Source organism: Acomys minous (assembly GCF_964271855.1).
Source record: "Acomys minous genome assembly, chromosome: 8".
Lineage (NCBI taxonomy): Eukaryota > Metazoa > Chordata > Mammalia > Rodentia > Muridae > Acomys > Acomys minous.
Genome location: NC_140489.1, coordinates 87,568,670 through 87,596,069, shown reverse-complemented (window position 1 = coordinate 87,596,069; position 27,400 = coordinate 87,568,670). Strand labels below are relative to the sequence as shown.

General features: G+C 45.2%; 1 protein-coding gene, 1 long non-coding RNA gene and 1 pseudogene across 5 annotated transcripts in view; 1 reads left to right on the top strand and 2 right to left on the bottom strand.

Moving 5' to 3' along the window:
- The window catches only part of LOC311603229, a 42,179-nt gene extending 28,948 nt beyond the window's left edge, over positions 1-13,231 (bottom strand). Inside the window, exon 1 of the long non-coding RNA XR_014781006.1 lies at positions 12,706-13,231. This is a non-coding gene — a long non-coding RNA (uncharacterized lncRNA). The remainder of the gene's footprint in view (positions 1-12,705) is intronic.
- On the bottom strand, positions 516-4,583 carry LOC311603412 (heterogeneous nuclear ribonucleoprotein A3-like; annotated as a pseudogene). Its single transcript has 3 exons — positions 4,570-4,583; positions 3,172-4,064; positions 516-519 (listed from the first exon to the last, which is right to left on the bottom strand). The product of its transcript is annotated as a heterogeneous nuclear ribonucleoprotein A3-like (transcript).
- A 238-nt stretch (positions 13,232-13,469) lies between the features above and the next one.
- Positions 13,470-27,400, top strand: part of MBOAT2 (membrane bound glycerophospholipid O-acyltransferase 2) — a 125,145-nt gene continuing 111,214 nt past the window's right edge. The window contains exon 1 of one of the 3 annotated variants that reach the window (XM_084792209.1): positions 13,470-13,667. In XM_084792209.1, the coding sequence (XP_084648335.1) occupies positions 13,593-13,667 (75 nt within the window). In that variant the 5' untranslated portion in view covers positions 13,470-13,592. Of the gene's footprint in view, positions 13,668-13,947; positions 14,172-27,400 lie in introns of those variants that run through there. The other 2 variants (XM_084792208.1, XM_084792210.1) reach the window with 2 other exon arrangements.

Sequence of the window (27,400 nt, the reverse complement as noted above, 5' to 3'; positions counted from 1 at the left end):
ATCTTACCTTTAAATATTATTTATTTATTTATATGTTTATCTGCTTGTGAGCATGTGTGTGCTATGGTCAAGTGTGGAGGTCAAAAGACAAAAGTTGTTTCCTTCCTTCTATTGCTTGGGGCCCTGGGACTGAACTCAGATTTCAGGCTTGGTGGCATGGGCCTTTGTCCACAGTCATCTTGCTGGCCAATATTCTACATTCTACAGAAATATTATTAAATTGGATAAATATCATTTTGCCAAGTTTAAGTCCATATTAAAACCCACTGCCCATGTATTCAGATAGTATTGACTTTCCTAACACATTTTCAATATGTTAGTTAGTTAGGTAATTCTAAATAAAGCACACATCATCTTTTGAAACCAGCACTTACTTCACTTGAAAATGTAGGGAATATATATTGTGTATATTTTAAAACAAAGATCATTTTTTTCTTCACTAAACTGTTTGCCTGACAAAATGTTCACAATCTGACCAGTATCTTTATTTTGGATATGCTTGTGTGTTCATATTCCTACCTGGAAGGAACAGGCATTGAAATACTCCCATAAGCATGGATGTGGACACTTGAAGACAACTCTGTAGGGGCTACTTGGGCATCTTTACATGATGATCAAGGTCAGGTTACCAGCTTTGCGCACCGCAGACATTTCCCACCAAGCCATCGCACTGATGCCTAAATAAGATTGGTTGAAGCAGTACATCAGTCAAATACTGTTTTTTTGGAGCGTAAACATATTGTAACCTAAGAATGGAAGAAAGGAAGATGATTTGAATAATAAATACTATTTGCAAATGAAAAATCAAAAAAAGGAATACTCCTGTAAATTGGTCACAGTCATTTTTAAGATACATCTTTGTAAGGAAATCTTGATAGGGCTTTGGAAATAGTAAACTTGTTTTGGAACTTAAATCTCAATGCTTCTCATGTGTAATGTGTAGTATTCTAAATTACAGTGCTGCAGGTGTACTGCTTTCTGTTTCTCGTTTAAACTATATGAGCTGGGCAAGTGGCTGAATGGATTAAGAGCGCTTGCCCCTGTCTCAAACCCGCCCCCCCCCCCCGCCCCTACCTCCCCACTCCCCACCAAAAAAGAGTGCTTGTCCTTCACTTGTCAAAAGCAATATTGGCCATCGCTAGGCTCCTTTTGACTGGCTTTGGACGGTAGGTTTCAGGGGAACAAAGCCATGCGTGCTGCCTGCCTCCTACCACGGTTCCATCAAGTAGACACTCCCTCTTTCTTTTATCTTTACTTGAAAGTTGGGAGTCCATGTTTAATTTAGGTCTGTCTCCTTGTATGTGTGTGTTTCTGTACAAAGTATAAAAATTCGTGTGCCTTAAGCAAGTCTCATTTTCTCTGTAAGCTGCTTCTCCCACCATTTCATCTGAGGTAGCTGTCTTTTTTGGGGGGGGGGAGGGGTTAGGGGTGTCCATCAAATGTGAGTGAGGAGTTGGTAGTGATGTGATTTAAATTCAGTACTGGACAAGCCCATGTTGTGTGCTTGTAAGTTTCTTTACCAGAGACCACGAGCGGGAGCCAAGCATGTCCAGTTCTCTTCTGAAACCTTTGAGGTCTCAGAGGTGAAACCTGACAGTGGTCTGGTCCATGGGGTTGCTCAGAAAACCACTGCTCTTGTATGTCTCATTGGTACTGGAAAAACAAACCTGTACAACCTGAAAAAAAAGAAATTGCTTACACTGTAAGCATTAGGGCTGGAGGTTGAATCTCCAGCACCCACATAAAAGCCAGACTTGGCTGCATGTGGCTTTAACTCCAGGACTGGGGAGATAGGGCATGAAGACAGGTGGGTCCCAGGAGCTCCTTAGTCAGTCAGCCCAGTCAAATAGCACGCTTTGGTTCAGCGAGAGAGCCTATCTTAAAGGAATCCATAGGGGAAGACACCTGGCATCTTTTGACTTTCACATGCACATATATGGTGTGAGGAACCCCCACTCCACACACAAAATGACTACAGTCTTGGTATGTGGCTCAGGCTTTGAACTTGTAAGCTCCTGGCCCTCCCCCGTCTCAGTTCTGAGGCCACAGGTGTCACTATCATGCCTAACTTAATCTGAAATTCCTAACAAGTATGAAACAATTAATTTGCCAGTAGGTATTTAGAAATGTCTGACAAATTTATATTTTATGATATGGCATTATGATTTATGATGTACAAAGCTGTTTACAAGGCATTCAATTTTATTGAAGTTCCAAGAGAGCCTTTAATATATAGATGTTACCCACAGTGATGTTTATCTGGAATTCTTTGTTACATATGTATATTAGTATTAGTTATGACAGAGCGTCCTTATAATTATAGTGAAATTTACTATTTCAGAAAAGCCTGCTCAGCAGGCTATAAAAATTACTCCCTTCTTTGGGGATATTTATTATTTAGTGACAATAACAATGCTGTTATGAGGTTGGCATTGATACTGGGGACACCGGAAGTCTCAGGTGGGCCTTATATTTCGTAATGCTTTCACTTATATTTCATAAATATTTTATCTAGGTAACATTTGAACATGGCAAGCAATGGCCTGGCTGATACCTGCAGCTCCCCACACACATTAAGGTATGTTCTAAGTATTTGCATCTCTTGGTTGTTGTTGTTTTGAGAAGTTAAAGATTTCCTTAATTTTTTATTCCTGGTACTACTACCACAATTTACGGGGCAATAAAGGACTTCAGGTACATCTAATTGACACTGCATTGCATTAATCAAAAGCTGCACTTTTTGCAAACTGTGGCTATGACAGTCCTGAACAAGAAGGGTTTCCTGTTTAAGCTGCAGTAATTTTTCTGACTATGGATCATCGTTCATTTTGTGGAAGATTTTTACAGCTCCTGTAATGCATTTTGCATGACTGTCTCAAAGTAACCTGCAGCTTTCCTGACAACTCCTCGCTCTCTCACCTGCTAAGAACCCTTTTATGCTGCTCGTTTTGTTTTGTTTTTTTTCAAGACAAGGTTTCTCTGTGTAGCCTTGGCTGTCCTGGACTTTCTTTGTAGACCAGGCTGGCCTCAAACTCACAGTGATCCACCTGCTCTGCCTCCCGAGTGCTGGGATTAAAGGTGTGTGCACCACGCCCAGCTTTTCTGCTGCTTTTAAAAAACTTTCTGCTACCATATCCACCATTTCTACCACTAAAACTGCCCCCCCCCCACTTTCTGGGTCCATAATTTGCTTGCTGTTGTCCAATATAATTTCCAAAGTTGTTATAGTTCCCACCACCACCACAGTTACCTTTACCAAAATTTCCTCCCTCATTGTAACCATCATATCCTCCTATTCCTCCATGTCCACCACCTTGGTTTCTATATCCTGGTCCACCACCACCACAGCTTTCTCTACTACTGTAACCAAGACCACCACCATAGTTGTCACCATCACCACCTCCACCACCATAGCCTCTTCTTCCACCAGAGTTTCCACCACCTCCAAGGTTTCCACCATAACCCATAAAGTTGCCAGATCCACCTCCACGACCTCTCTGCGATCCAGCAAACTGCATCTCTTGTTTAGAAGGAGCCTTTTTCACTTCACAATTATGCCCATTAACAGTGTGGTATTTCTAAACAATCTTATCAACTATGTCATGATCATCAAAAGCTACAAAAGCAAACGCTCTTTTTTCCACTCTGCCTGCCTTTCATAACTTCTATGGGTTCAGTCTTGCCATACTTTTAAGTAGTCTCTCAGATTATATTCTTCTGTATCTTCTTTAATTCCACCAACAAACATTTTCTTCACTGTTTAATGGGCACCAGGCTTTACAGAATCCTCTCTAGAAACCGCTCTTCTTGGTTCCACCACATGCCCATCAACCTTGTGTGGCCGAGCACACATTGCGGCATCTACCTCTTCAGGACAAGAGTAGGTCACAAAACCAAAGCTCCTGGAACGTTTCGTTTGGGGATCTCTCAATACCACACAGTCTGTAAGTGGCCCCACTTAAGCTATCATCTGTGGGTTCAGAGCTCAGACACCAATCAACAGCTTCCTCAGCTGTTTTTGTTCCTCTGGATCATGGCCCTCCACTTTAAGACTGGACTCGCTTCTTCCAACCAATATTGCTTGGTTGTTTTATTATACAATTTCTCATAAAATAAAATAAACTTTAATATGTGAAATCTGTTTAATTTTATACTCTTTAAATATTCAATGATGGAGATGAATGTGTGTGTGGTGTATGAAGTCTAGAGACAATTTAATGAAAATATTTGAAGAAAAATTGTAAATTAAGAGAAGGTTGTAAGAGCTTGAGAAAGTCATTGAGAAGAGCTGGACAATGGAGACAGGACATAAGTAAGAACAATTCAGGAGTTTCAACATGGTACAGCTAAGAATTCTGCAAACTGCTTTGTGGTGGCATTGGAGGAGGATGGCAACTACCTCAGGAGCTGCTGGTAGAGCAGGCCTAGGGGGGTGGAGGAGGCCATCAACCAGACTGGGAAAACCGGAAAGTCTAAACAGAGATCTTTATCACGGCTGTGTAATTTGGCAGGGTGTGGTTCCGGGGGTAATAGCTGCTGAGGATCTCCAGAACAACTGCTGGGTCCTACATCACCAAGTTCATGGTTGGCCGGCTGACCACATCTTCTCTTGCTACTTAGGCTTAGCAGCTGATACCCAAGCAGTAACTGGTGTTGTCATTTACCAATGTTGTTTTCACAGCATTGAACAGAAAGAGCCTCCACTGGTATACTCAGCAGCTAGCCTCTTTATTTTTTATTTTGTTTCAGTGTATGGCTGTTTTGTCTGCACATATGTCTATGCATCAGGTGTGTGCAGTGCCCGAAAGGGCTAGAAAAGGGTATCCGATGGTTGTGAGCCACCACGTGGGTGCTGGGGTGTCTCTCTGGAAGCGCAGGTAGTGTTCTTAGCCACAGAAGGCAGAGGTCATCATCACAGCTGGTGGTAGAGGGCAGGTGTACTCAGTGGGAGTATGATGGCCCCGCAGCTCTTTGCTTTGGGAGGCTCAGCATTTGTCTTGAGTCTTACTGTGTAGCCAAGGCTGGCCTAGAACTCAAGCTTCTCCTGCCTCAGCCTCCTAAACAGGCTACAGGGCCCAGCTTAAGTGACATTTCTTAACAGCAGCACTCGAATCCATAAGAAAACAGAGTGATACTTTCAAAACTTTCAGTCAATGCTGGTTTTGACTTAGAGTTCTAGATCTAGCTTTGGGAGATGCTATGGATGGGTATGCTCTTACACCCCGGCTCCTTCTAACAGTCATGTGCTGCTGACACAGGAAAGCAGCCCCCCTTCCTCCCCGTTCCAAGATTCCAGGCAGCAGCATTTCTGTAGGTATCAAGGTCCATGCAGCAAACTCCTGCTTAGGAACGGCCCACAAACACTGGTAAAGCCACAGCCTCGATATTCTAGTCCTGTTTTGGTTTCTCTCCAGAAACTTGCCTTGTTCTGATAGAGATGGTCCTAAAGGTACTACTGAAATATGCTGCCTCCTTGGGTTGTATCAGACATCCTTGAGTCGTTTTTATTTGTCTTCTACTTTATCTTTTGATGACACTTAAGGAACTCCAGAGGGAACAATTTTAAGTGCTCTCTCAGAGGAGTACCTAGGGACCAGTAGCTGGATCCATTTGACGTGAGGAATGAGTCACTTTATGCATTAAGACCAAGTTCCTGGCCCCTGTCCTAGAATAACAGGATCATTTCATTAGTTTACTGGCTGGATGCTAATTTAAGTTTAAAAAAAAAAAAGATAAGTATCTGTAGATTTAGAGACAGTATTTACAGAAATACTGTATTAAAGGATGGTGTCTAATGGACCTGAGATTTCCAAAATCTTCAAAATAATAATTTGTTTTAAAATGATATTCTAAATTATATATTATATCCATTTTCTTACTTATGAGATTCTTATGTAATTTACTGTCTGTCATTTACATTTTTTTTTTTCTGAGACAGGATCTCACTGTGTAATCTGGCTGTCCTGGAATTCACTATTGTGGCCTCCAACTCACAGAGACCCACAGAGACCCTCCTGCTTCTGCTGGGATTAAAGGTATGTGCCATAATGCCTAGCTACTTTACGTATATTTTAGAGATAATGTCTTACTATGTTGCCCAGGCTTGTACCCGTGTAAATTGGACTGGCTCCAAACATAAAGCATTCCTCTTGCCTTTACCTCCCCAGAGCTGGGACTACAGGCCTGTGCCATCACTCTTTGCTTGCCTTTTAAAGAATCCTTTTCCTGGGCTGGAGAGATGGTTCAGAGGTTAAGAGCACTGCCAGCTCTTCCAAAGGTCCTGAGTTCAATTCCCAGCAACCACATGATGGTTCATATCCATCTACGATTAAATCTGGCACTCTCTTTTGGCCTGCAGGTGTAACATGCAGGCAGAATACTGTATATCGAATAAATAAATCTTCCTAGTCTGTAGGTTATACAGACTCAGAACAGATATGAATACCCAAACAGAAAGTAATCAAACCCACTACTGCATATTTAGCATTTAAGAAGAAAAAAATCCTACTTGTCATCCTGTTTCTTTCTTTAATTGTAAAGTTTGCTACTGTTTTTAGGTGAGGTAGGCCAGGATTCTATAGTCATTTTTATAACTTCTTTGTAATTGAAGTCATCAGCATTAGCACCACCCCCACCCCAGCCATTTTAAGAGGGATTAACTAACTGAAGTGCTGTAGGCTTACACCTTTCCCTGGCATGTGGCACCAGTGATAAACATGACATCCACTGCATCACCATCCATAAGTCCTACAGTGATAACCATGAGTGATAGCAGCATTTTGCCCAGAGTTGAAAATGTGACAACCCTTAAGTGAATTAAGTTATTTGAATTAGACAACAAATCAGATCCCCATCTTAGTGATGAGATCATTGAGAGCGAAGGAATCAGTTTACACAAAATCAAACGTGTAAGCGGCTTCAGACCCAGGCAATCTGGTTCCAGTACTCAACCTTGTCACCTGGTGGGGCGTATATCATCATGTCCTCCAACATCTCAACACATTAGGGACGATATTTCATATGAAAACGCTAACGAAGGTTTCTCTTTTGACATCTGTATTTACTGGTCTTATTTACTTCTTACTTATTTAATAGCAACATGGGTTTACGTGTCCTCAGCAACATTTGGCATTTCTTTCATTTCTTAGGGGTAGTGTTTTGTGGTTTTAATACTGCCTTGTGATATAAGGGTTTAAGGCCTAGATTAGGATTCACACACAAAATACCAAACGGGAAGAAATATTTGCTTTCAGATGGAAAATAAATTAAAAGATAATTTGATGAAACTGAAACCCAGCCTTATCTGATTGTAAGGCATTCCTTAGCAGGCACCTCATGTACCGAATGGCCACCCACCCTGGGGAGTAAGTCCTTGGCGAGGAAACTGGGTTAGATGTGTAACCATAGACTTTACCAGGAGGCATGGTTCTAGTTCCTAATTCTCCACTGGTGTTGGTGTTGTAAGCTATAGACCCAAACCAAATGACAGTAATGAAAACACTGGAAACACCTACAGGAAGATGCACTGTCCAACAGGTTCCCCTACAGAAAGGCTGATCTGCTCAGAGCAACAGGCTTCTGTAGCTACTCTAGACATGACAAGTCTGGCACCAAAGAGAAGGTCAGTTAGTGGGTCCCTCTCTTAGTGGACAGGCAGACTGTTTAGCACAGCAGTGATATGTCAATACATGTCGGCGGGGGCCGGGGGACTTCTTAAGATCCCAAATAAGCAGAAATAACCAGGTGTATTAGGCAGAACTGAAAGAAGTGAGGCTTTCTTACCTCAGCGAATGCAGTAACTGTTGCAGTTGGTAATGGATGGCGATTATGATTCTGTAGCACAGGCTGCCCGCTAACTCCTAACAATCCCACTGCAGCCTCCCAAGTGCTGGGCTTAAGGTGTGAGGCACTGTGCCTAGATGGAGGTGGGGGAGGCATTAAAAGAGATTTAACAGTGAAGTGAAACAGCCCAGGAGCTGGACGGATACCACTAGCGACTCTTAGCACCTGGGTTTAATTCCCAGCGCTCACCACTGTCTGCAAGTTCAGTTCAGAGGGATCCAACACCCTCTTCTGGCCTCCAAAGACACTAGGCAAACAGCTGGTGAGCAGACAGACAAGCAGGCAAAATTCCCATACACATCAAATTAAAAAAAAAAAAAAAGGCCAAACAAAAGGAAGAGATAATTTTCCTAAGACACACAGATCTCAAATAGGTATTTTCACAGGTCACTGAAGGATACACATTTCAGAGAAAAAAGGTAGACTAGAGAAACAATACATTAGAAGTAGCTCTGAAACACACAGAACTGCAACACTTTGCCATTTCTTCGAGAAAAATAGTTTTGATTGTGTCTTTCAGCCAAATAAATCTAGGTTAAATATTAAATTCATGGAGACAGAGAAAGCCCAGAAATACTTGGGAATCATACAATTGCAGAGGGGGAAGGGACCTTCAGTGTGGAGCCATGAAACTGAAGGTGAGTGTTGTGCCCATTGTTAGCGGCCTCCTAAGTGGTAGTCTGGAGAGCCAGGACCTTTACTGCACTCGGCGGCGTCTCTTGTTCAGTCTCCCTTGTTATTTCATAATTGCAGCATACTAGGTATTAGAGGTTAACTTTCCCAGGATCAGCTTACGCTGTGAGTACTAGAAGGTGCCCTGCCTGCCGGTTCGCCGACCTTATTATGTATGTGGTTCAATGGCCTTCATCTCGGAAGTGATTCCAAGATAGAAAGGGTAGAAAATAGGCAAAATAATTGCCCAAGAGCTCTAATTTCATGACACATACCATTTTTACACAACAAAAGCAGCTTGGCAGATTATTCATTTCTTCTGAATGGTTTATTCAAAGTTAAAAATAAGTAGAGAAGGGAACGTTTTTATTGTAGCAATCTTTAATTATCATAGCCACTTTCCGAGGCGAGGGTAAGGGAGCCAGACAAGAGCACTGCTACGCTGTCACTTGTCATCCATAAGCACTGCTCAGTACTTAGGCTTTGGCTGAAGTTAGTACAATAGTTAACGATGTGATTTCTATCTTAAGACTTCTTGAGCAGGGCATGGTGGTGCATGTCTTTAGTCCCATCAGCTGGGAGGCAGAGACAGGTGGATCGCTGTGAGTTCCAGGCCAGCCAGGTCTACAGAGAGAGTGCCAGGGCTGTTATATAGAGAAACTCTGGCTTGAACAACAACAACAACCACCACCACCACCACAACAACAACAACCACAACAACACTTCTTTACCACGTGAAATTATTATTAGTGTTATAATAGTACTAATATATCTAAAAATCCAATTTATTATTAATTCCAAGCTCACAGTCACTCTTTACTCCTGTAAAGTCGGACAGTAATCATTATTTACACTTAACACTGAGAAACTTAGGGTATAAAAAGTTAAGTGGACTTCTAAAATTCACAGCTCTTTTGACTATCAACTACACTTCTGTGTTTTCTAGAAAGAGTATTGTCTTTTTTAACATTAAAAACTGACCTTACCTGGTAGCTTGGGTAACTTTACTGTCTTGTGTACACAGTGATTTTGTCTTTTGTTTATAAGAACCATTTATTTATTATTTTATTATTTTATTTTATTTTATTTTACAGCATCCACACAGTTCCTTGAACCCAGTAACTATTCAATAAATGTTTTTTACGAGTTAGGGACATGGGGACTGCTGTCATAGGTTGGTTACCTAAGGCAGGACAATGAAGAATTACATATAACCCATTCAGTTCTTTCTCATTTAAAGGCTCCTGGTCACATGAGCAGATACTGGTGAGGAGGCCTGCATCCAGTTTATACTCTCATTACCGAGCTGTTGACTCAAAATGTTAAGTCAAAAGTCTCAGTTTCCTTATAAGCGACATAAAGATGGAGTATTTGAAAATTTAAGGTGTAGTTAGTTGTCAGTCTATATTTACACTATACCACGTGATGTCTTAATGCATGCATATGCTGGAAATCAGTTAAATCCAGATGCAGTATTTTCACAAGACAGAAACATTTTCCATTTTTAGAATTACATTGCACTTCTTGAATGGTTATTTCGTTAACCTGCCTGGGTTACTGGAGGACTGGATAGACAGTAAAATAGTATTTCGGAATGTGTCTGTAGAACAATGTTTATAGAAGACATTTGCTTTTGAATTGGTAGACTGTAAGGAAAACTGCCTTCTTCAGTGTGGGTGGGCATCATGAATGGGTTGAAAAGGCCAGAAGGTAGAGGAAAGAAGATCTGCTTAAGCTGGGGCCTCCGTATCATCAATTCCGTGAACACTGGTGTAGCAACCATTCAGAGTCTGAGGGCATAACAGCTCCTCTGGTTCATGGGCCCTTGAGCTTGGACTGGAGCTATGTACCACTTGCTCTCCCTATTCTCTGCCTTTACATGATGCCTCTATGTCTTCATAGTTTTCTTGAATGGTGACTACATCTACCTGACTGGGTTATTGGAGGACTGGATAGACAGTAAAACAGTACTTTGGAATGTGTCTATATTCAGATGTTTATAGAAGAGATTTGCATTTGAACTGGTAGACTGTAAGGAAAACTGCCTTGTACTGGGTCTTTCTATGTATTCTGTTTGGTCTATTTTTCTGGAGACTTCTGACTAATGTAGTAGTTCCCAAACTTTACCATGTATCAAACAGTTTTAAGCTGTTCATACACAGTTGGTGTTATTGCTTCTTTTCTCATATAAGGAAACTGAGGCTTAACAAGGTTCAGAAAATTGGCTAATAAATGGTGGAGACAATAAAACAAAAATAAAACAAAACACTCCTAGATCTATGGACTCTAAAATCTAAGCTAGTATTAATTAGACCATGATATTTGGTTTATATACTGACACAACTAAAGTTTCTCAGATGACCCAAATCTTTCCCATTCTAGACATTAAAATAAATAATTTCATAAAGTAACAGCAGGTACCTAAAAAATAGTTCCTGTGGATTCCTCACATGGGCTGACACAAGGAAATCAAAAGCAGAACAAAAGCCTAGCATCCCCACTTTCATTTTGTATCTGGGTCCTTTACTTTGGGTCAGAATCCTCCTTATGCTACAGGCGAGCATGCTGGTCACTCAGAGAGTCTGTCAGAACTGGCAACACCCACTCCATCTCCATTCAAGGCTGAAGGCACAGCGAACAGTCAGCTTTCACAACGTCTTCTTCCAGCCCTTCCCCAAAGTGCCCGGTTGTCTCCAGTCATTGTCCTCATGCTCCAGCAGGCATTGACTCCAGGATCACAGGGCCTACCAGACTGTCCACCCCATGACATCACCCTAAAGCCACCTGATTGTCCCACCAAGCACTATGGACTTACCTAGGGCCATTTTGCAAAACCGGACCACAGGAATGCTTCCTTATGGATGCCCCTTGTCCCTTGCTCTAAGTTTTCCTCCATCTGAAGTGAACATCACTACCCGAAGATGGGCTGAAATGCTTAACTTCCATCTTTCCAAAATGGTATTTTGATTAGAATCCTTTTCTGACTTGTCACCATTACTTTTGTCTGCTTTCCTTAGGGCCAGGAGCTGACAAGTTGGAACCCCGAGTCAGGTCTCTATTAAAAAAGTCAACCTCCCCAATAGAAACTGTGTTCTGTCTTGTTCTTAAAAAAAAAAAAAAAAAAAAATTCAGCCTCACATAATTCCTTTGGTAGACAGTATTTGTTCTAGGATTGTATCTTTATGCTGCCTACTTTAGGTTGCAATATGTTTCTAACACCCACTTTTTAAGGTTTTAAAATGTTATTTTAATTTTTCCCTTCAGTTTGTATGTTCAGCCACCTGTACACTTACTTCCTCTATGCTTCCCCAAAGTGGGAGAGAGAGAGAGAGAGAGAGGGAGAGAGAGAGAGAGAGAGAGAGAGAGAGAGAGAGAGAGAGAGAGAGAGAGAAGAGAGAAGAGAGAGAAATCAGTCCTCCCTCCAAGGTTATATTAATAGAGAGGTCCAGATTTGGGGCTATTTTAGCAAGAAGATTATTGGACAGGTTTGCCTTGGACCTCATTTAGATTTCTTTTTTTGCTTTCTGCCCTCTGTCTACTGTGGACTAAAAAATTGCCTTACTAGGATTCAGTTGCCCACCCAGAGAACAGTGGGCAGGAAGGGGCTGTCCTGACTAATTCCATGAGCCCTTTTTCAGAGACAGCTGAGCCACAGCCTAGTTCACTGAAGCACTATTTGTGCTCTTACTACCGAAGACTCTGTAGAGTGGTGCTTGAGGGAGCCGTGTACCTAGGCAATTCTGGAGCCTGAGAGACTGAAGAGGGCCTTGTGCTTAAGAGGTCAGAACTGGGGGCTAAATTAGTTGAATTTGATTCACCACCACCCCCGATATTTCGCTCTTGGTTAAGTTATGTAATTTTTCTGAAATTCAATTTCCTCGCTAGATTGAGGGTGGTTATAATACCCACATGGCTGTTGTGGGGGCTCAAATAAGTCTGCCTTTAAAAGCATTGTTTACAGCAGGTTTAAACCCTCCATTTAATATTAGTTATTTCTACCCTGCAATTCCAAATCACTGGATTTTGAGAGGACGATGCTGGCATTTTCCAGGTGTTCCCATGGCTTGCTTAAAGGGTGAGAATCACGTTTGTAGGGATGACACACGAACCGCCCTCCCAGAATGGAAGGTGTGGACACAGCAGAATCCACATCTGGGCAGAGATGCTCACCAGGCAAGAAGGGATGCTTACCAGCAGCAGCCTTTCCTTTGAGGAGGCGGGGCCTTTAAAGCTGGCCGGGACTACCCAGGCTTTCCCTCGGGCGGGTGCTGCCTAGGTCCGACCTGTTTCCCACTGGATGCGCGGTGCGGGCGTCCTCCCAGCGCGGCCGGTCAGGCCCAGGTGGGCGGCGGGTGAGGCAGGACCACCCTGGATTTCCGCAAGTTTGGGCAGCACGGGAGACAAAGGCACTTTTTGTTTTTGGGTTCTTGTGGTGCGTCGCCCTGCAGCTCCCAGCCCCCTAGCTTTGTTCAACTTCCCCCCCCCGGCGTTGCATCCCTCCAAGTCCCCCCTCTTTGTCTGGCCGCCACTAGGAGCCCCTTTGTTGTCCACCGTCTCTGCCAGTGAGGGGTGGGGACGGCGCCCACCATTCCTGAGAAAGGAAGTGAGCAGAGGCGGAGGCAAAAACGCCCTCACACGCCCCTACTAGCGAGCACGACTCTTGGTCGCCCTCGGGCGACAGCCGCGATCGCGCCGCAGCCCCTCGCCCAGGCCCTCAGTCCGGAGGAGGGGCGCGGCGAGGCCAGCGTCCTCTGATTGGCTGCCGGAGTCGGGGCGCCGCGCCGCCATTGGGCCGCGGGGCTGTCTGGCGCGGGAGTGCGCGAGGTGGGGAGGGGGCGCTGGAAGCTGCTGGAAGTCGGGCGGCCGGGCGGCGTGAGGAGGCCGCACGGGTGGGTGGGCGGGGCGCCACGCCGTGGGCGGGGTCACGAGGCTCCGCCCACGGCCCCTCCCCGCGCGGCTGCTCCGACCGCGGGCGGCCGAGGGGCGGGCGCGCCTCTGCATCCCCATCCTCGGCGCAGCTCGGCACAGAGCGAGCGGCGACTGGCCGGAGAGGGAGGGCGCAGCGCCGAGGCCCGGCCATGGCCACCACCAGCACCACGGGCTCCACCCTGTTGCAGCCCCTCAGCAACGCCGTGCAGCTGCCCATTGATCAGGTACCGGCGTCCAGGGCGTCGCGCCCTGGCCGCCCCTGCCGGCCGAGGTGCCACCCGGGCGGGAGCAGGGTGGGGGCTGGGGCCGGGGCCGCTGTGCCCGGCGCCCGGCGGGGCGGGGGCACGCGGCTGGCCTTGTCCCTTCGCCTGTCGCTTCGGCTGGTGCCTCGGTGCCCACTCAGCCTCTCATCGCCGCCCCGGGCGGGGGTGGGCGCGGGCGGAGGCTCGACAACAGCCCGCTGGGGAGGGCTACACAGACGTGCGCGTGTGCATGCTGTCGCTGCCGGGCCACCGGACGCCGGACCCGGGAGTCCCTGGGCCAGTGGACCCCGGGACGGTTGCGGGTTATCGGCTCTGAGGATGGTCTGGGTGCTGAATGCCCAGGACACGTCGTGGATGGATGAGGCTTAAGCGGTCCTGCACTTAGGGACAGTTTACAATGAAGTGTGGCTCGACAGACTGAGAGGCAACAGTTTGGGGGAAGACAGGTTACGAAGAGAAGTCAAAGTGAGTTCATGATGCCAGCAAGGTTTCTGGTGAAAAAGTTGCAGCTGTGGATAGGAGCAGCCTTCCTGTCCCCTCACCCTACCCTCAGAGAAGCATTTGACACTGGGGAAGACTGGCATTTAAATGAGGCCAGCTGAATTTGATTGTTTAAAGGGCCTCAGGATTACTGAGAAATAAACAGTATTGGGATGGAGAAAGCAGCGCCATTTTTATTGAGCAAAGGAACTTTAGAAGTATGTCCTGAGAGAGGGCTGGGAAAGTTGTTGGCGGAGTATGGTTGGCTAGTTGGTCTAGCCTGGGGGCTGAAGGTAATTGACTTTGGAAATCGTGCGTAACATTATTTCTGATCTGGAGGTGTTTGTACTTTCCAAGGGATATGGGCTCAGTGTCCTCAGCCTGACTGACTGCTATTGATGTCTTAAGGATTTCATTTAGAACAGAGAATTCCTGCTCCTCTGGACTTGGGTTGGAGGTGACATCTGAGCTCAACACCGTGCTCACCGCTCTATGCTTCACTGTTTAAAATACACTGAATTATGTCGAAGGAGGGTTACACAGTTCTGCCCAATTTTGGGTCAAATTCTTTTTACTCATAACTTTCGATTAGTAGTGAAATACCTGTTCTCCACAGAGCTGAAACAGGGCTGTGGTGTGTATCCTGGGAATAGATGATCAGAGTGCCCCAAGTGAAATGATTCTGTTAATTCACAGAATTAGCCTTTGCTTATTAAGCTGATGAGAACCAAATGCTTTGGACAGTCTCAGTCGTGTGGAAGAGTCTCATCATATTGTAAATGGAATTGTGGGCACATGACCTTTAGGTGTTGCACCTCTGACTTAAGTAGGGGGCTGCCAGCCTACCAATAAATGCAGGGCGAGATTTGTTGAAAAGTTTTTCTTGCTAATAAGAAACGAGAGGGAGGGAGGGAGGGAGGGAGGGAGGGAGGGAGAGAGAGAGAGAGAGAGAGAGAGAGAGAGAGAGAGAGAGAGAGGCTTGTACCTTTTCATTCTTTTGGGGAGATAGATCATCGTGTGTCCTCACTGCCACAGCCCTATCATGCTAATATTTTTAAGTTTATATAAAGGACCATACCTTTTAAACATAATCAAATATCAACAAGCTCCTTTAACAGTCTCAGCAAGCCAGAGAAAGTTCTATGTGGAACTGAAGTAAGCAGGAGGATCGAGGGAAGGTGACCTGAGTTAAGATCTTCATCTTCTGGGGTACTCTTTTAAGTTTATAGAATCCTAAATTTATATGAACATAATACAATTGTTTGCTCTGTGGTAAGCAAGTCTTAAGAATATTGGGTTAATATCACAATCTGTACTTTTCATAGCAATAATTATTTCTGTGAAATACCAAATAATGGACTCTTCATAATGATGCTCTTGTGGTAATTAGCATTGTAAAGTTAGACAGACATTTTAAAAATGACCCAGTCAGAAATGTTTTTATTATGTGTGAACAGTTGAATCCATGTTGAAAGAAAGCCTAAGACTCGGCTTGGGGAAAAAAACTGTAACTCAGATCCCATATGATGGTGCATGCCTTTAATCCCAGCATTCTGGGAGGCAGAGGCAGATGGATCTCTGTGAGTTTGAGGCCAGCCTGGTCTACAAAGTGAGTCCAGGACAGCCAAGGCTCCACAGAGAAACCCTGTCTTAACAACAACAACAATGTAATTCGATAGAAAAAAGGACAAGTCAGGCAGTGAAGAACTTGATAGTGCATTCATTTGTTGTGTGCCAATTAACAGTGTTAAAAAAAAATCAGGAAATTATAAAAGCGGTTGTTTTAGGAAGTAATAATATGTGAACTTTTTACTGTTATGCTGACTCGGCACTCTTAGAATCCAAGACTTCTCCTGCTGTTGAGGTGGCAGCAGGTAGAAGAATTGTGTTGTCAGGCAAAGGCAGAGGGACAGCAGATCTTGCTGTAGGCTCCAGAGTGACCCTGAGGTAGCCAAGGTGGCCTTAAACCTAAATTAAAGCGTGGAACAATGCTACTTGGGAGGTCACAAGGTCCTTTAAACTGGAAGTACTGGCCCCCGGCATCTTGTTCCCTAGGCCCCAGTTTCCAGGTGACTTTATTTTTAGTGTAATTCTGGAGGTCTGGTTAAAGGAATGTGTGCAGGATGGGATTTGAGAACGGTACCATCTTGAGGAGTTGTGCCAAAGACAAGGAGCAACTGTGTGGGCCCCAGCAGAGATCAGGTGTCTGCGTATTACTGGCTTCTGGTCTTTGTACAGTGCTGATGTGGGCTTTTAGACTCCACAGCAAGTACTAAGAGTAATGTCCCGGATGGTCACCTATGTATTTTTTCCCCAACATCTTACACTATCAATTACAATTGCTTTGACTTGTTCTGAGTTATCATGAGATTGCTTTCCAGTTGTGGCCCTCTTTGCCCTCCCTTTCTTTCTCCCTCCTTACTTCCCATGTTGCTGTGGTTACTACTCTGAAATGGGGTAAAAAACAAACAAACAAACAAACATACAAAACCCAGGAAAGTACTCCAGGCAGAAGACTGGGTAGAGATGAGCCCTGGAGCAGCCCTCTTGACGTGGGGTCATTGTTTTATAGATGCCCTGTCAAACTCTTGGAACAGGGAGAAGACAAGAGGTGGAGGCTCATAGTATTTTGAAAGGTCTGAAGGAAGGAGAAAGAGATGAGTGAGGAAGAAGGGCAGGAGTTATCAGAATTGCAAGGTCTGGCAGTAGCTAAAATGCCCAACACTTGAGAGTGTGAAACTTCCCCACGTAGCCTACCTCATTCAACAGGGTCCGCACACCTCTGCAAGTCAGAATTCAAACTGAATTACTTAGGTCACATGCTTATTTGCCCATGTGTGTGCATGCCTTGCATATACTGTCAGTGTATTTTGTAGTTTTAATGTGGGAGAAATACTTAGACTGTTTCAGTTTTAGAACTAAACCTTTTGGCAGTGAAGGTAAGAATAGGAAAGAACTGTCCAGAGTTCCAAACACTGGGATGCCGGTGATCATTGGCTGGGATAGGGAACTCAGCATGTTGGTTGTGTGTGTGTGTGTGTGTGCGTGCGTGCGTGCGTGCGTGCGTGCGTGCGTGTGTGTGTGTGTGTGTGTGTGTAACAGAGAAAGAAGTGGGAAGGCTTAAGAAATCATTGCTCTTTTTTGGTCAGTATATTGATGGACTTTTTGTTTTTTGTTTTTTGTTTTGGATTGTCCTTTGCCCTCACGTAGACAACTGAGTGGTGACACTGTAGGGAAGAGTTAGGTGAAGACTGTCTTTTTTTTTTTTTTTTTTTTTTTTAATATAGTGTGTGTGTTCCTGAATACCAGGGCCTGTGTGTACAGAACAGAAGACAGTCTTTTTTTTTTTTTTAAAAGATTTATTTATTTATTGTTTTTTATACAGTGTTCTGCTTGCATGTACAGCTGCATGCCAGAAGAGGACATCAGAGCACATTACAGATGGTTGTGAACCACCATGTGGTTGCTGGGAATTGAACTCAGGACCTCCGGAAGTGCAGCCCATGTGCTTACCCTCTGAGCCCTCTCTCCAGCCCCGAAGACTGTCTGTTTAAGTCCCCCAATAGGTGTGAACTCAGATGAAACATTTCAAAGATGAAGGAAATGAAAGGAAGGCCTTCTAGGGAAACACAGTAAGAGGAGGAGAACAAAGTTTGCGTGTTCTAGGCTAGGCTCTGAGCTGCAGATGGAGCTGATCACTTTTACACTTTACACAGAGTGTTGTGTGGAAGATCCCTTCCAGTCAGGAAGGCACACGGGTCTGGAACCACCTGTCCATCAGTAGTTTTAGAAATGTCGCTTTATATAAATGTTACTTCCTCTGTAAAATGTGTGTCCACCTTAGTTTAAAATCCCATGACTTTGTATTTAGGAACTGATTTTTTAAAAACTGAAAAACAAACAAACAAAAAACCAGTCAGCCAAACAAAACACCCAATCCTAAACTTGGAGGGAATTTGGGCTAATAATTTTAGTGGTAAGGAGTTGAAGCTGCCTAAAGCTTAACCTAAAGCTAAGGGGAAGGAGCATGTCGGGGAACGCGGTTAACTGTAGTGTTCCTGTGTCCTGCCCACTTGTGGCAGTGGCTTGGTGTTCCCTGAGTCGGGTGGGGGCCTTGCTCTGCCCACTGCTTGCTCTTGTGCCTGCTTGTTCCTTCATTGTTCTGTCTGTCTGTTTGTCTGTCTCTCTTTTTTGAGACAGGGTCTCTCTGTAGTCCTGGCTACCCTGAACTCAAAATCACAAAGGTGTACCTGCCTCTGCCTCCTGATGAAAGGTGTGTGCCACCACTCTGCGTTCTCCTGTGGCCTCCTAAGTCTGAGTTCCTTCTTCTGTAAAATCAGAGTAAATAAGCACTGTGCACTCATAGATTATTGTAAAACACAGAATTGGTGAAGCAGCCTGTCTCCTATAGATGTTTGAGGCACAGTTTCTCCTTGATTATGAGACACTTACATTTTATACTAACTAACTAACTAACTAACTAACTAACTAACTAACTAACTAACAAGACAGGGTTTCTCCATGTAGCCTTGGCTGTTCTAGACTTGCTTTGTAGACTAGGCTGGCCTCAAACTCAGAGATCCACCTGCTTCTCCCTCCAGAGTTCTGGGATTAAAGGCATGCATCACCACACCCAGCACATTTTATTTTTTTATGTTCAGTACTGTATTCTTCCCCCCCCCCCCCAGGACTGTATTCTTAATCGTCAGTACTTCTTTAGGTAAGGGGGCTAGGAAGCTCTGGTCAAGTTTTGTATCTACACAGTAGTTAAAGTAGGGTTAAAAATCTAGTTGTAAATTTCGAGTTAAAAGTGTTTTTGCTACCTCCGTACTGCTTCCGAGTTCTTTGTGGCTGGATGATGTTCCTTCCAACAGCCCTGCCTCTCTAGGTGCACACAACCCTAGTCTCTGTTTATTAGGTCGGGTGCGGCTGACTTGAAGTACTCAAAATAGCTCACACACAGCTTTCACTTGCAGTCCGGTTTAACAGGTGGAACTCTGCCAGGATCAAATTTTATAGTATTTCTTTCAAAACAAGACACATAGATGAGCCTCAGAAGAGAGATGGCTTAATGCCATTGCGAGTGAGATAGGGGAGGAGCGCAGCCCTCCTAGAGTCACTGTCTCGAATATGGAAAAGCTGATGTGTGAGGAGAGTTAGACTTGGGATTCAGGAGGTGCGAAATCGTAGGCACCAATGACATGTCCTTCTCACTTCTCAATGTCACCAACGACGACATGTCCTTCTCACTGCTTCCCAGCCCGTCCCAGCGCGCCTACACACAGGCCGCTTGCTGATGTCATCTAATGTGACCGCTTCCTTAGTTTAAGCCTGGAGCATTGGCAGACTTCTGACACGCGCTTTCTCCCTGCTTGTCGCGTGTAGCCCTTGGGCTCTGGTAGGAGACAGACTGAACTAGGTAACTAGGAAGACCCACGGGCTCAGAAAGATGTGGTGGGCGTGTGGAAAGCGACAGGGAACAACATGGTTCCCAGGTCTGTTGCCCTGTGTGTGCAGGGGCCAGAGGAAGGAAGGGGCAGAGCCCCAGGAGGAGAGTGGTTGAGGAGCGGGGGTGCTTGGCAAGAAGGAAGGGTTTGAGCCCTGGCTAAAGGGTGCAACCTGGAGTGCATCTGAGGGGTGGTGGCGCCTCTCCTCTTCCTTCCATTCTTGGATCTGCTGCTAGGGTCTCCTTCAGAGGAAGGGTGATACTTTGGTGGCACAAGACAGAGCCCAGAGTAGATCTATGGGGACACTGGGTATTACCGCAGACTGTGATTGCTGGAGCTGCTTCTCAGCCCTGAAGGACACAGGAGGAGGAGCTCCTGCCAGGTGTCTTCCACACACCTCCTTGTAGTCTCTTTCTCCCCAGACATTTGGAGAGAGTAATTGACTCTTCCCTTCTCATCTTCCTACTTCCTACTCACTCTTAAGAGCCATTGTCCTCGGGCCCTGTCTCTGGCACTAATAGACAAATCCACTGGCAAACTTGGAAAAGTGTAGTACTCACCCGCCACTTCCTTGTTTAACTTGTCACAGCATCCATGTTGCCACTGCAGCGTGTCCCACAGTGTCTCTGAGACCGTTTGTGTCAAAAACCACTTGGGATTTCTAGAAAAAATAGGTGTTCCCTGTCGCTTCCCAGTCCTAGAAATGAGGGCCAGGGAGCATGTATTTTGACAGCTCCCTTCCAGTGTTCCCCACCCCCATCAGAGGTAGAGATCTGGGTCAAATATTTCAGGTACTTTATATTAGTAAAAGGTTATAAAAATACTGGAGAGATGACTTAGTGGCTAAGAGCACATACTGTTCCAGAGGACCCGAGTTGCGTTTCCTGCACATACATTTGGTAACTTAAAGCCTCCGGTAACTCCAGCTCCAGGGGCTCCAACATCCTCTTCTGGACTCCATAGGTACTGGTATACATGCGCATATACACACATGACACATACATGTACACAGACACATATTAAAATTTAAGGAAAAAAAAAAGAAATAGAGTTTAGGGTATAGCTTAATGGTGAACTGCTTGCCTGGTGTGCAAAAGGCTGTGGATTTGATCCCCAGAACTGGGGGGTGGGGTTGGATGGGGGGGAGGAAGGTGGAGTATTTTTAAAGTATTTAACAAAGTACATAATTCCCAATACACAGTGCAGTTTGGTAGTTTGGTAATCACAGGAATATGAAAACAAAACAAAACGAGATTTGTAGTGGACTCTAGGCCATACGACCCTGTCATGGCACAGTGTGTATCCTCTTTCAGTCAGCCCTGCCACATTATCTCTTACACGTATGCACTACCTCATATGTAGAAAGTGCTGGAAGCCTAGAGATCTGGTGTTCTTCCTGAATATATGGCTTGGGCCTACGGCCGTGGGAGAGGACCTACTCCATCCATCCTCACTGTGTGTTCTGAGAAGCACTGGCCTAAGGTCAGGCCTACAGCCTGGGAAGGATGGCTATTGGACGCTTTGCCCTCTACAGCACCCATGTGCCCTCCAGCTGGCCCAGGAACATTCTCTGGAGCCATGTGTGTGCAAGTGGTGAGCAAATTCAATCCCCACCTGATGTTGCACAATGCACTAGTACAATCCTGTCAGCTTTCCTTAATGTGGTTTTATTTTTCTTTTAACTCTGCTTTAGTGAAGCCCCAAATCCCCTGTACCCTTCTATGTCTGGCAAACCTTTTTAGTATTTGTTTAAGCCCTGTGTCTCCCTGCGGATACCTTTATGTCCTCTGCTTTCCTTTTAGACTTCTTGTGTGTGTACTATGTCTGTGTTGGTAACACATATATACTTTAAATATGCGTGATACTCTGTCAGCAGGCTCTGAACATTTCTGGTGGACTGCTAACGTGGACCCATTTTAGAGAACTGTCTCTCATGGTCCATGTAGTCCCTCCATAATGAGGCCCATGCTGCAGAAAGTGCCCAGAGAGGAAAGATAGCTGTCACCCTGTCTGCCTCTCAGCTCTGGGGCTCTAACCAGTCCTCTGTGTCCTCCAGGTCTGGGTGTGCCTTGCCAGGCTCCTGGCCCTTTGGCTCAGTTTCTTGTCAAAGGTGGGCTTCCTTCTAGGGGTCGTCAGTACCCTAGTTATCCAGGGCCCCTGTAACTGGCCTTATGTCTGTCCCTCTAGAATCTGCTCTGGTGGCACCGGCATCATTTAACTTGGCTTATACTGTATGGCACTGTATATTCCTGAAGGATAGGGCTTGCTGTCTCCTGCTCTGGACCCTCCTGTGTGCAGGGAGTATGGACCAAGTGCTACCAGTGTGATGGAGGCCTTAGACTAGCTGACAGTCTGATTGTGCACTGGACAATCTGCCTATCTTTGCAAGCTTCGGTGCCTTCCTTCCCTTCCCTTCCTTTCTTTCTAAGACAGAGTCTCACTATGTAGCCCTGACTATCCTGCAGTATGTAAACCAGGTTGTCCTCAAATTCTTAGAGATCTGACTGCTTCGACCTTCTGAATGCTGGGATTGAAGATGTTCGCCACCATGCCTGGCTCAGTTTTATTGTCTATAATATAGAGCCCCACAGTAGGTTGCACCTAGCAAGAGTGGGTGGGCATTGAAGATAGAAGCAATAAAGGCCAGAGCATGGGTGTGTGCATATTATTAACTTCCCAGACTCTCTTCCAAGGGCTCGGGAGGCCAGCTCTTGTATATGACTTCAGCGTAGCCCTTAGATTCTTCAGAACCCTTTCAGCCAGCCTTTAGATAAGTGTATGCCAGGCGGCATGCTAGACACGGGAGAAGCCGTCCTATGTAGTGCCTATTACACTCAGAACACCACAGCCCTGGGGAGTTGCTGTCCCACAGGTCCTCAACAGAGCATCAGGTAGGCTGGGGACTCAGTGGCTGTGTTTAGGGCATTCCTAGGAATCCCAGCAACCTTCTCTGCCCTCCCCAAGGGTAGCCACACTTCCTGGCTGGAAGCTACCCTCTGTCTCTTTGAGCTGGTGTCTGGCCTGGCTAGTGAAGTCTCAGTGGTCAGGCTTCCTGAGGGGCAGTTCAGAAAATCTCTGTGAGCGGGCACGGGCCTTTGTGACTGACTCTTAAATTTCCTTCCAGTACGAATTGAGGCTGAAGACAGGCAAAACACTGAAGATGAGCGATTGCAAAGGAAGCTGAAAATAACTGTAGCTCTGTCGGCATTCTCAGTTAAGGGATCGGAGAAGCATTATCAACATGTTAATCCAGGGATTGGGGCAAAAGAGGCCTTCAGATCTCACAGTTGCCTTCGTGAAGAACAGAAGGCTGCGGCCAATAGCAGTGTCCTGCGCCTGTATAGAGCACAACCCTCTAAAAGCCCTCCCTCGGGTAATGTCGAGGTCCCCTGCAACACTTGTTCTCACCATGCCATCTAATCCAGAGCAAGCCTAGGGTGGTCAGCAGCCGGTTGGCAGATGCTTTCAGGTCAGCCCAAAGGAACAGACTAATTGGTGCCCTTGGGTTGTGAGAAAGGTTCTCTTCAGCCATTAGAGAGCTGCCCACCAGATTTAACACACCTTGACCGACCCTCCTTGTCCCTGACATTAATTTCAGAGCTGCGTGTCTGCTGGGGCTCAGTAGTGACAAAGTAGAACACACCTAACTTAATACTAAGCTTCAGGTTAAATGTTTCCATACGGTGAAGTTCTAGGAGCTAACCAGTGACCGAAGATTGTCCGAGGCCAGAACCACAGCAAACTCTGGGGGCCCTGGTTGGTGGTTGGTGTCCCTGGAAGCTGACCAGGTCAAGGGACTCAATGCAATTGCTCATCCCAGTACCCACTCCCGGTTCAAAGCAAACGCGGGTGCATCTGTGTCCCCGAGGTGTGTATGGAAAGCTTCGCATGCAGCTGGGATGGGATGTCCCTCCCCACTTTTACTAATGCTTGCCTCAAAGGAATGCTGGCTTAGTGCCAAGGCTAGCTTTTCAAAGGGAATCTGGGAGTTTGACTTTTCAGTAGAAGTATGATTTTTTTTTTTTTTTAAATTTCTGGATAAAATTTCATGTTTTCTCATTTTAAGTCCCAACATCGTATCTAGATCAGATTTAGCTAAAGGACTCGTTGGAATTATGAATTTCTATTACAGTTTATGGTGTGCATCCACTCTGACGTGCACCGCTATGTTCTAAGGCTTAGGAATTTTGATGAAGTGGATTAAAACTGGAGCAGGGCAAGCAGGGCCTCTGGCGACTCGCAGCGACATTGGGGACTCAGCCCTCATAGTTCACTGCTGAACCCTGAGCTGACCCCAGAAGGCTTTCAGTTAAATTGTATTTGGCTGAAATGGTCACATCTCGAAAGTTATTATCCTACTGAAATGGAGGGCTGAAATGTTATGCTATTGTTATTTTTATTCATTTTGCAGATCTAGGATTATAATTATTAATTATTGTCAAGACTGTCTAATGGGATAAGGCATCTGAAAGAGTCTAACTAGAGAGGAGTCAAGTAATATTTGGAAAGGCCTTGCTTGTCCTACAAGCCCTTGTCGGTAGTTCCAGTTTTTCTTGAGTGTATATTGATTTAGGGCCAGAGTGGTTTTATCATGTGGTAACTATTCAGGCTTTGGAGTTTTTAGTTTAATCTGCAGACTGCTTCACTGTTGAGAGCTGGCATGCCTTTTAAAATACTAAGTCTGACACAGCTGTTCATATTAGCTGCATCCCCAGAATAGAAGTGACAGAGATGTTTGGTGTGTGAGTAGAGGACAGGGTAGGGAGGGACCCTTAGCTAGCAATTGGTATCTCTGGAGATAGCCAAGGGCTCCTTAGTAGAAAATGGCAGTGCTGGGGGCTGCACTGTCCCGTCCATTCTGTAATGGCAGCTAGTTTCAGCTTCTCCTTTTGTTCATGGGAAATACTCCCGAGCTGCATAATAACTTGGTACCGCAGCCCTGGGCTTCAGCGAGGGGCGATGGTGATGTAGAGAGTGGGGTCCTGGGTATTGCTGAGCTGTGTGTCTGCTAAGATCCTTTTCATTGATTTATGTAATTGCTTTACAGCCTGATCACAGCCCTCCCCCTCCTCTCCTCCCAGCCCCCCCTCCCCTCCCCCATTTAGATTTTTCATGTACACTGTGGGGAGGATTCATCTCTCAAGACTCAGTTTCCTTATAAGATACAAGAAACATAGATTAGTGGAGAAATAGGAAATTCCACATAGGTATTTGACATAGATTCTGAGTTTTACCATGTAGATCTGTAAAATGGCGGATAATTTTTGTTATTATTAATTATTTTATTTACTTATTTTTAAGAGTATGACACTGGGTGGGAAACATTTGAGTCCAATTTTTAAAAAGCCCGACTTGGACTATCAGAACTAAAAGGTGTCAGAGAGCATTTCAACAAAGAAGAAATAGTCCGGGATGGTTCCAGAAGGCTGCTCTTAGATTTTCTCCCCCCCCCCTTTTTGTATTTTGTCGAGAGCGTGAACCTCTAGAAAATGATGAACACGTTAGAGGACTGTTTTCTTGTTTTGTCTCTGACTCCACATTTGGTAAATGCTTGACAGGGTGGTGTTAGCATGTAAAGTGAAGGGGAAAGGCGGTGCCAGGTCACTTTGCTCTGGATAGATGAGGGACACAGGCCAGCAGTAAACAACGACGCAAACTTCATACTACAAGCAGTGTGTGACAGGGCCAGGCGTGGAAAAAGAAAAGGGCCCTTTTTCGTGTGTCTTGCTGTTAATATATCAGGAAAGATAGACTGTGATATAAATCAAGAGCCTTGGAACTTGAGCTCAAGTAGACTGCCTGGGCCAGAGGCCAGAGGCCAGAGGCCAGACCTCTGACCAGAGCCACTGTCCTGGCCTGTGTACATTTGGCGAGTGTTGTCTGTGCCAATGGTGGTGATTGTAGCCTGATGGGTTTTGGTATTGCTTTCGATTTTGTTTTCGAGTTTATTGAGTACTGTAGGTCAGCTCTATAAACCTGGGGTTGTAGTAAGTCCTGGACAGATGCAGAGAGTAGGGGCGTGCTTAGTGCGTGAGGAAGACCGACAGATATTCATGGCGTGTGAATCGGAGTCAGAAGACAGCTGTGTTAGCGTTTGGATAAGGCTGTCTCATCAGAGACCCTGAGGGGGTGTGAGTGTGTGTGTGAGTGTGAGTGTGAGTGTGTGTGTGTGTGTGTGTGTGTGTGTATGTGTGTGTGTGCGTGCATGCGCACAGAGCACTTGTGGCATAAACAGTGCACATTGATGGTATTTCTGCTCCACCTGCTTCTATAAAGCCCCCTCTGTCATCTCACAGGTGTTCCCAGCCAGGTTGAGGCTGGCTTGTGTTAGGTGGCTGGGTTCCTCTGAGAGTCCCCTGCAGCCCTTGTTAAACAGTGGTTTTTCCATAATGGTTGCGCTAATTTACATTTCCACCCACAGTGTGCTAGGATTCCCTTCCCCCACATCCTCACCCTCACTTGAATCTCTTGTCTTTATGATGATAGAGCTCTTCTTGCTGGAGTGAGGTGTCTCCTGGTGCCTTTGATTTGCATTTCCCTGATGAGTGATGTCGAACATTTGTAGTAAAAAAATTTTTTTAAATAGAACTACAGTATCATCCAGCAGTTGTACAACTGTGTATAAATGCAGAGGAAGCAGAATCTGTATGTTGAAGAAACATCTGCGCTCCCATGATTATTGCAGCATTAGTCACAATAGCCTAGGAATGGAAAAACCCCAGGTGTGTGTCAACCAATACATGTAGAGAGAAAATGTTACATATACACATAGGAATACTGTCTACATACACACACAGGAGTGCTGTCTACATATACACATAGAAAAATTGTGTATATATATACACACAGGAATACTATCTACATATACACACAGGGGTACTGTCTACATATACACACAGGAATACTATCTACATATACACACAGGGGTACTGTCTACATATACACACAGGGGTACTGTCTACATATACACACAGGGGTACTGTCTACATATACACACAGGAATACTATCTACATATACACACAGGGGTACTATCTATATATACACACAGGGGTACTGTCTACATATACACACAGGGGTACTGTCTACATATACACACAGGGGTACTGTCTACATATACACACAGGGGTACTGTCTACATATACACACAGGAATACTATCTACATATACACACAGGGGTACTATCTACATATACACACAGGGGTACTGTCTACATATACACACAGGGGTACTATCTATATATACACACAGGGGTACTGTCTACATATACACACAGGGGTACTGTCTACATATACACACAGGGGTACTGTCTACATATACACACAGGGGTACTGTCTACATATACACACAGGGGTACTATCTACATATACACACAGGGGTACTGCTACATATACACACAGGAATACTGTCTACATATACACACAGGGGTACTGTCTACATATACACACAGGGGTACTGTCTACATATACACACAGGGGTACTGTCTACATATACACACAGGGGTACTGTCTACATATACACACAGGGGTACTGTTAGCCATAAAGAGAGTGAAACCGTGTCATGAACAACAGGATGGATGGAACTTGAGGATGTTATTTTCGGTGAAATGAGCTGCGAGTAGGAAGAAAAGGAGTGCTGTGTGAACTCACCCAGATGTGGAGTATGAAAAAGTCCACCTCAGCAGCTGAGAGTGGATGATGGCTCCCAGGACCTGGGGTGGGGTGGGAGTGGGAGGGGCAGATCAGGGAGGATCGTGAGCATATGAGGA